Source organism: Pteropus vampyrus, unplaced genomic scaffold (assembly GCF_000151845.1).
Source record: "Pteropus vampyrus isolate Shadow unplaced genomic scaffold, Pvam_2.0 Scaffold234, whole genome shotgun sequence".
NCBI lineage: Eukaryota > Metazoa > Chordata > Mammalia > Chiroptera > Pteropodidae > Pteropus > Pteropus vampyrus.
This window is the reverse complement of record NW_011889015.1, coordinates 2352945-2363030: the sequence shown is the minus strand read 5'-3', so window position 1 is coordinate 2363030 and position 10086 is coordinate 2352945. Positions and strand designations below refer to the sequence as shown.

The following is a 10086-nucleotide window of genomic DNA, read 5'->3' as shown; positions in this document are numbered from 1 at the left end:
CTCCGATCCTTACATCTTTCCTTAACTATAATTTTCTCACAGAAATCACAAGGCTGAACTTAATTTTTTACCCCAAGTCTGCCCTTTTTTAGTCTATCAATAGCTCAATTTGAAGCATCATCATCTGCCCATTCTCCAAGAAGAAAACTTCAGTCATCCTTGGCTCTTCCATGGGACTAACCCCAATAAATCACTGCATTATCCTGCTTCCATTTCTTAATTATTCCCAGTTGCATCTTCTCTTCATCCAACGCCGTTACCTTTCTTTAGTCCTTCATTATCATCCATTCAAGTGATTTCAAGTTGCAAATTGTGTGCTATTAGCGGGTTTTGAAATTAATTTAGGTTGTCCAGGCTAGTATTTTTCAATGAAATTAGAATAGAATGGGACAGAGAAATACTGACTGCACCACACAGAGTAAACACTGTTTTTTCCAAGTCACAACATCAAACACATTTCTTCTTACAATGAGAAACACTGGCCTAGACTGTCATAATAACATAACTTATTGATCTCTCTGTCTCCACATTTATCACCATCATCCCTCCTATAAGACTCTTCTCTGCCTGGCTAGAGTGATACAAATGGCCTCCATTTCACTTGCAAAACAAAATCCAATGCCACCGGCATGGTGTATCAAGGTACTTCATAATCCAACCCTAAACTTCCTCTCCAGTCATGCTCATCACTCCTTCCCACCACTCTATTTCCCAGTCAAATAAAAGAGTTTGCTATCCCCAAATAGTACATGTTCATTGACACTTAAAAAGCATTTAAAATTAATGGAGAAGAGATAAGACTACCATTCTTTAAATAAACTATAACAATTTAAGATAGAAAGAGCATAGGGGGAGGAAAGCAGAGAGCAAAAGTGAGAGATTGAGATTAAAAGTTATTAATTAAAATGCCTGTTTTTCCATTGACTATGAAGCCTGCAAGGAAGCTTCATAGGTTGAAGGAAGAAATTGGCTAAAGGCATTTAGGTTTCTTAAACTATAAAGCATTTATAACGATAAACGAGCAAACCACCATTTGATTTGGTCAACTGGCAGGGCTTAAATATGTGAATTACTAGTGGCATTAGGGCATTGATTACAATATAGCATACAGAATACTGTGCGGCTATTTATTAGTACTGCAGGCAAACAGTATATTGTGAAGTTCATGTAAGTCCAAAAGCAACAAAATTTTAAAAAGAAATAGAATAAGGATATCAATAGGGAAATGACACACTTCATAGGGGTTTTATGTAGAAAGAAAAATAAAACTAAAAGGATACAAAAATCACATATGTTCCCAGGAGTATAAAAAGATTACTAAAATTTTAATTAAAAAAAAAAAAAGTCAATTTGCTTAAAAAGCTATTAGAGAGAAAATAAGACAATAAATGGGATTTAACCGTCTGAAACTCTTTTGAGTACGTGAAGAAATTTCACGGATAAAAACTTTTGAATGTTTTGACAACCTTTATCCTCAAACTGATATAGCAGCTTTGTGACAATTTTAAGATAGGCACACGTAAATTAGTTTTCTGTCTCCTTAAATCTGGAACCTAGACACGCTAGGCCTGTTTTCCATTAGCAACAGAAAGGAGAAATTCACTGTGAACTGAATGATAATCTAGCACTTGTCCAAAGTTCCTGTAAGAATTCTGATGCTATTTCATAGCCCACATATAATCTCTTCACTAAGTTAGAACATTAGGTCTTTTGTCATTGCTTTCATTCAATATATATTGCGTGTTTTTTGCATAAGACATGAGATTCCCAAACACAGACTTTGCATATTACTAGGTGAGATGATAGAATTATGCAAATAACTGCAGGACAAGGCAGTCTGACAGGTACAAAGAAAGGGTGAGCAAAATTGAGAGTAATGACAGATAACATCTGACTGGGAGGTCAGGAAAGGCCTCATGGAAAAGGCCAGGTGGTTAAGACTTGAAAAAATGGCTGAAAGACAAGCTGATTAGGAGGCCAATCACTTGAACTGACTGATGAGTAAAGGGAAAAACAATTCCAAGCTTGGATAATAATTTTATTCAATCAGTGGTTTGTATGAGTACTTGAAGGAAAATGGACTTTCTGTTGCAGAAGGCCATGTTTGTTTTTATTTGTTAAAAATGATCGGACTGAATGGATTGAAGACCTGAATATAAGACCTGAAACAATAAATTGTATAGAAGAAAACATAGGAACTAAACTCAGGGACCTTGGACTTAAAGAGGATTTTATGAATTTGACCTCGAAGGCAAGAGAAATAAAAGCAAAAATAAATGAATGCGACCACATCAAACTAAAAAGCTTTTGCACAGCAAAAGAAACTGTCAACAAGGTAAAGAGACAATTATCCGATTGGGAAAATATATTTGCAAGCAACACCTCCGATTAGGGCCTAATATACAAAATATACAAAGAACTCATACAACTCAATAACAACAAAAAAAGCTGATCCAATCAAAATATGGGCAGAGGACCTGAACAGACACTTCTTCCAAGAAGATATACAAATGGCCAACAAACATGAAAAGATGCTCAACATCGCTAGCTATTAGGGGAATGCCAACCAACACCACAATGAGATACCACCTCACACCTGTTTCAATAGCTGTTATCAACAGAACAAGTAATAAGTGTTGGAGAGGATGCGGAGAAAAAGGACCCTCATACACTGCTGGTGGGACTGCAAATTGGTACAGCTACTATGGAAAACAGTATGGAGGTTCCTCAAAAAACTAAGAATCGATCTACCATGTGATCCAGCAATCCCTCTACTGAGTATTTACCCTAAAGACTTGAAAACTCATATCTGAAAAGATATTTGCACATCGATGTTCATAGCAGCATTGTTCACAGTGGCCAGAACATGGAAGCGACCGAAGTGTTCCACAACAGATGACTGGATAAAGAAGCTGTGATACATATATACAATGGAATATTACTCAGCCACAAGAAGAGAGGAAATACTGCCATTTGCAACAACATGGATGGACCTCAAGATAATCACGCTAAGCAAAATAAGCCAGACAGAAAAAGCTGAAAATCACATGATATCACTCATATGTGAGATATAAACCTAAAAGCAACAAACAAACAAGACAAACAAACAGAGAGTCATGGACATAGACAATAGACTAGTGGTTACCAGAGGATAGAGGGGAGGGAGGAGGAGGTAAAAGGGGTCAAATATGTGGTGACAGGAAGAAATCTAACTATGGGAAGTGAACACGCAATGCAATATATACATATATGCCTTCTTGTTAAATTGTACACCGAAACTTACTGAATTCCATTAACCAATGTCACCATAAAAAATTAATAAATAAAATTAAACAAACAAACAAAATGATAGGCCCATATGAGCAAGAAATGCAACACTCTGCTTCTGGAAAATTAATGTGGTGTTAATAGTATGATCTTAAAATTTCATATGCATAGAAATATAGACTATACTCTAAAAGATGAACCATAGTTAACTCTAAGTGGGGATAATATAAGTTATTTTCTCCTTTTCTGCTTACCTTTGATTTCAGTTTCTGTACATTAAACAGGTATCATTAGTATATTAATGGTGATGTTTAATAAATCTAGCATTGTACAAAATAGATTAGGAACAAAGAAGAAATCAGAAGCATGGGGAATAACTGGTATTTTTTTGGTGTACTCCAAGGGAGAGAATTATATATCCATGGAAACAAAAGTACTGATAGGAGAAAACTAAAATGATAAACTTGGGAACTGATGACTACAGCTCAGGTTCCATATCTCGTTGATGTGAAAAATTACTGCATAGACTGCAGAAGTTGAGACATTGGTTAGGGGATTTATTAATAATGGGTTCTACTTTGTGCATATCGATATTAAGATATTAGCAAACTTTTCGAGGGGAAATACCCAGCAAGCAGTTATAATGTGGGCATTTCATTCATTCCTAATTACCTGCCAAGCACTATGCTAGGTATACAAAAAAATACAAGGGGGCCATATAGTCTCCAACCTCAAGATGTACAAAGAGTGATGAAGAAAACAATACACAAAAACAAAATAATAATAATCCAATGATAAAAACATGTCCAGAGCATTATATAGTAATACAAAGAATTAGCACCAAGGAGCCAAGGATGTTTCTGCGAGGAGGGAAGGCATGCACTAAGATTTCAAAGAGGTGTGGGAGACAGATAACCAAGTATTAGGGGAGAGAGTGGAAGAGAGTCCAGGCTTAGGGAGAAAGAAAAGAGCAAAATTGTGGTAACAGCATACAGTTCAGGCTATAAAGCATAACATCTTGAGATGGCAAATGGTGGGTGGTGAAAAATGGTGAGCCATGAGGCTGGGGACTGGATTTCCTTGACCTCCCAACACAGTGGTATTGAAGAAATAACAAAGGGCTGAAGAGTTCATTGATTCCCTTTGTAAAGGGGACCAGACTTCACCTTGTAAGGATTGAGTAGCCAATAAACAGTTTTATGCTGTGGCAGCTAAAATCTTGGAAAAAGATCTGAGCTAGAGACAGAGAAATTGGATTTATTATATACTGGGAATAAAGCAAAGTTCCCCGATCGTATCAGCTTGATGTCACACAGCTCCACTGAGCCATGACTGATAGTCTGTCATCTAACTTTATAAAGAAGTTGTCTCTTCGCCGTGTTCCCGATTAGACACTGCTTATTTTGCAAAATAATGATGAAAGATATCTTTTATTTCACTTAATGGCCATTGTACAGTCCTTATTTTATAAATTTTTTTTGTATCTGTCTCTTTAAATATATTTCAAACTCTGATCTAAAATAAAAGCCATATATAATCCAAGATATTTTTATTTTTGCTTTTGTCTTTACTCATGCATTAAAAATTTACTGACAAGCGACTGTGCATCAGGTTCCATGCAAAGTGTCACAGGGAATGCAGGGTTAGTGAAAAATAGTACTGTTTAACCTTTTGGAAAAAATGTGATATTAAAAAATAGAATAGTAAATGATATTTTATTATCGCCTTCACTCTAGAAATTTGATTACCATGGAAGTTACTTTAATTTTTAATATTTTCATTTATATAACTGATAAAAACGAGAGGCAGATTAGTTTATATACTAGTCATCAGGCCAAGCTTCTAACATAAGAGATCACGTAACGTTAAAAAAAAAAAAAAGAATAAGAATGGAAATTGACTTTCTGTCTGAAAATGGTATATTTGTGATAACTCACTTCTTTCTCATCTATTTATTCTGTTCTGAGATGCTCCCACTCACTAGGGAGACCTAGCACCAGAATTCTGTGATTACATCTTTTATAAAGAAAGAAACTGATGGTCGAAATTAGAATGTACATTAATTAGTAAGTGGATTCTCTTTTTGATGTGTTTTGAATCTTATCAATTTTCCTTTAATTAGTCTCTTCTCTCCAAGGAATGCAGAAATCTCATTTGTGTTTACGAAAAAATGAAAATCATGATCTTAATAGAATTCTTTCCTTTATATTATTTGGGAAGTAGCTGAATATACTAGAAGTGTTTTCATCTCTTTTCTTTAGATGGTCTTTCCTTAATTTTTTCTTCTTATGAAATAAATCTTTCTCTCCAGTAAACATAATATATGCACATACATATCCCTACAGATTTATTTTACATATAATTTATGAACTTAAATATCTAAAGTTGTTTATTAAGCTCAATAAATTTAAATTTTAGCAAGATGCTAAAAGTAGATTAACTGGTTAATGTCATGCTAAGGAAAGGACTTTAGAGTTAACTTTTCTGTAAAAACCCTAAGGTCACTCCATGAAATAACTCTGTGAATAGATGTGTCTTTTGGAAGGCCGATCTTCTAACGGTAGATAGTAGTCAAGATGATCAAGAAGAAGAGGGAGAAAAATATTTAATGAGTGCCCTTCAATGGAGACCTATATTGTGCTCAGTCCTCATAATAACCTTAAAAAGGTAGGGTGCAGATAGCTTCCCTGGGGGCCTCCAGAGCCACATGGCACCCTTCTCTCTCTTGCATTCTGTCCCGGGAGACTGACCTGTATGAACTTGGTTAATATGCTCCCTTGGCCTCTAGTTTCTGGTAGGGTTTGATCAACGCAGAGTCCCAGCAAGACACCGGCAGGAGGGTGAGGTCAAGGTTCCCTAGGTTCTAGCCCCACAAGGGCACCCCAGGCTGCCTTTGTCCCTTACTAGTAAAGTAAGGGATCTCCTGGTAGGAGATCCCTTACTTTACTAGTTCACCCGCTTTGAAAGAAGGCTATGACTTCTTTCAAAGCGGGTGAACTAGTAAAGTAAGGGATCTCCTACCAGGTTCTGATAAATGTTTTCTGTCCTTGATCCTTTGGACCTAGGGATGTATAACAGCTCTGTTGCCACTGTCAATCCACTACATCTGTGGTTCCCTTAAATCACACCGTTGTAACTAATCTACTCATGGATGATAGAAATTATCATATTTTTCATGGGCCATTGGTTTCTATTGGAATTCTGACTGATCCAGGTAGATATATTATTTTACTGTATCTACTGATGAAGCTTAGAGAGGTCATGCAACTAGGCTAATGTCACCTTACTGATAACTGGTGAGCCTGGACACGAACGGATCAAAAGAGGCACCCTTTCCATTAAACTCATTGTTGCCTCGCCATTAAGAAAGAAATCTATAGATATGTATAATCTCATAATATGTAATTTATATATATATTAATACGTATCTATACATAAGATACATAATACATAAATCTGTATCATAAGAAATTCATACTTTTCGTACCACAAAAAAAAGAAAACAGGCAGTTCATAAAATTTTCATTGTGAAAGTCTGTCAATAAGCTAACAGATCAAATGTGATAGGCACAGGGTGCTCTGGCTACACCACATATTGAAGCAATCTTGATGCACTCATTTTGATATGGCTAATAAAACACAAGCCAGTGCAATTTTCCAGCTTCTTTTTAGGAAACTACATAAAAGTACAAAACAGATGTCCTCAGCTCCTTCCTGTGGTCCTTTCTTTGACAGGGCCGTGGATGAGGAAGGAATAGGCATGGGAAAAGGGTTGGGAGTCAAGCAAGGGTGGGTGAAAATCAGACAGGTCTATCAAGCTCTATTTATTTAGAGATGAAATATAATGTTTTTATATTTTAATGCAGCTCTATGATACAGCTGCATCAAAAGAGTCTACATCAATACGCTCTATATTGCCAGCTTATACTATATGGAATGTAAATCGACTTTTTATAGGGACAAGACCTTCCTTCTCATTATTGTGTTCTTCATTCCCAGTTCTAACATTTTTAAATATACAAAAATAAAAAAAGAATACATATCAACATGTATGTGCGTATGTATCTATAGAAAGAGATATAATCATATATATATATACACACATGGATAGATGGTTAGAGACACTGTTTTTCTTCAGTTCTTCTAAGTTAACAGCATTTAAACATCACTAGTTTTTACAGCTTATTAAAATAAAACAAAAATATTAAGTTGATGAGAAATTATGTGTCTGTTATATAAGACCAGCTAAAGTGACGAAATAATAACATAGTCACTATCATCTCATTTGTGAAAAAGACAGTAACATAGAAATTTGAGTCTTAATACTTACACAAAAAAGAATCGAGTGCAGACATGATCAGTATTTGGGACGACCCATATCTCTCCATGTTTGTGCAGGTCAGGTGAGGTGATCACTGTTAAGAGGAAGACATAATTAAAAAACTATTTTATTCTAAGTTACTATATCCCTTCTCTTAGAAATCTAAAAGCAAAAGTACATGTACAAATTAACATGTGAAAAATGTTTAAGTTCATTAGCTATCAATAAATGTAAATAAAAATGAGTTGCCATGTAACAATTTTGTGTTTCCAACAGAATTAGTATAATATGGAAATCTCTTGTGTTTTATCAAAAACAAATAGCCTGACTTGGGAACTATGTAGAAAGCTACTAGTGTCCTATATAACTATCAAGTGTCAAAAACTTACAAGACAGTTAACAGTAGCTACCAAAACTCCCAACATAAGAATAAATTTTTAGCCAAAGTCAGATTTTAAAGCAAGAACAAAGAAAACTATATGACCTGGCAAACTGCCTATTAATTTTTCTGTCCCAAGTTCAGAATAGAAGAATAACTTCAGTATAGAAACAGAAAGGTCTATTGGGTTATCTTCTCAGTGGTTCATCTTTAAAATTTTTCATAATATTATACATTCAAAAATATTAAGAGGAAGGTGTCATATTAACAAAACAGATAAGCAATACTTGATCGGAAAGATATAATTACCATTCTGAAATATCTGCCAAAAATAAAATATAGCATTGTCTGAATTCTTGCCAACTCTGCTCTTCAGTTTTAACCTTTACGATCTCTATTGTACTCGTTTTTCCATTTGTGCCCTTAGAAAAGGTCATAGGAATAAAGCTTTCACCAGTCTAAGCATTCCGTAAACATATTCAAATTCTTAAATACAGATAAGATAGAGAATTAGTGGCATGAGGTTTGCAAAATTGTCAACCTACCTTCACATAAGGCAATGCATTTTAAGTTACGGCTTTGTAGGAATTGGGATTGCTGTCCTTTTTTCTGTGACTAAATTCCAAAAGAATTTAAAAATTAGAGTGAAAATGGGGCAGTTATTTAATTGATCATCGTTAAAAAATAAGTCACTAAAAAGGCCTATCAAGACTAGCAGCAGCAATATCACTGAACTCTCTTATGGCAAGCTGTATCTGTTAATTTCTGTACATAATCATTATTAAATCACTCTTAAAATAAGTGAACTAAAAACCGCTAAATTAAAGTTCAATCGCCCCACAATATGGAATTAGAACTCAAATTTATTTTTACTGGAAGCCTGGAATCTTTATTTCAAGAGAAACAAAATTAAAGTTGCGTGATGTTTTCAAAACATTAAACTCAGTTATTCCAGATCATCTAACTACATAAAACCAACCCATTTTTATAACATCATTAAGCCACAGAGGTATCAGAAACACCTCGTGTGAAAAACCTAAGGTTTTGTTTTTGTGTTTAGATATTAGATTAGCTATATTCTTTTTTTTTTTTTTAAATAAAGCCACATTATTCATCAGATAGATTTTAAATTTGCCCAGAATGTTTGTTTGTTTTTTTCCTGAAACAAGGAATTTGTGCTTACTCTACTCTGCCTGGAATGTCCTTTCTCACACAGAGCCAAATGCCATGTGCACTCACCCCCTATAGGTCTTTATTCATATAGAACCTTCTCAGAGCATCCTTTCCCGACCATCCCACTTAACGTTCATTCTAGTTCTATTTTCCGTCCCACAGCATTTAACATCCCTTTCCCCTGATTTTTTCTCTATAATATTTTACCACTATCTAGCATTCTATCTATCTAAATACATATTTAGTTTATTTATATCCACTCAGTAGAATGTAGGCTCCATGGGGATTTGTGTATTTTTGATTATCATTGTAGCCCAATGTCTAAGAGAGTCTCTAGCATTCTAGTAGGAGCTCAATAAATACTTATTGAATATTTATTGAACAAAGGCATTTAGGTTATTACATTTTAGGGTTTTATTCCTTTATGAGTAAGGATCACTTAAAATAATTCTACAGACTTCGAAAGCCCAAGCATTTATTGAAATCTTGCTGGCTAATGGAGCTTGAGCTCACTTATATGCAGTCACGCAAGTTGCTACACCACCTGTGATGCACTGCTGCTTTTACTGCTTGAAGCTGGTTCATCCTTGGCTGACACTTTCTGCTTCTTGTTCATCCCTGAAAACATCAGCAAAACAATAATTTAGGAACAAAGCTGTATGATGCAGTTCAAAATACAATCTATCTACACTGCAAAATTCCACTTTAGGCAAAGGTTTGATTGCATCCGGCCACTCATGGTCACAATGGGCTCTCGAAGGAGCAGCTGCTGGCTGGGCCCTCGATACCTGGGGTGGAAAGTCTGTGGGTTTCAGAAGCCCTGATGGAGTTAAAAGTGGAAAATCCAGTTTGTTTTCCTTTGCACTAAAACAGGGATAGGAAATTCTCTTGCATAAAATTGATATAATAAGAAAATCTTAAAACTTGGTTTTGACAGGCTTTTAGA

General features: G+C 35.1%; 1 protein-coding gene across 1 annotated transcript in view; it reads right to left on the bottom strand.

Moving 5' to 3' along the window:
* The window catches only part of PARP8 (poly(ADP-ribose) polymerase family member 8), a 156726-nt gene that overhangs the window by 4001 nt on the left and 142639 nt on the right, over window positions 1-10086 (bottom strand). Inside the window, exons 26-28 of the mRNA XM_023519734.1 lie at window positions 9685-9758; window positions 8513-8582; window positions 7598-7682 (exon numbers count right to left, since the gene is read on the bottom strand). Coding sequence (XP_023375502.1) covers window positions 7598-7682; window positions 8513-8582; window positions 9685-9758 — 229 coding nt within the window. The remainder of the gene's footprint in view (window positions 1-7597; window positions 7683-8512; window positions 8583-9684; window positions 9759-10086) is intronic.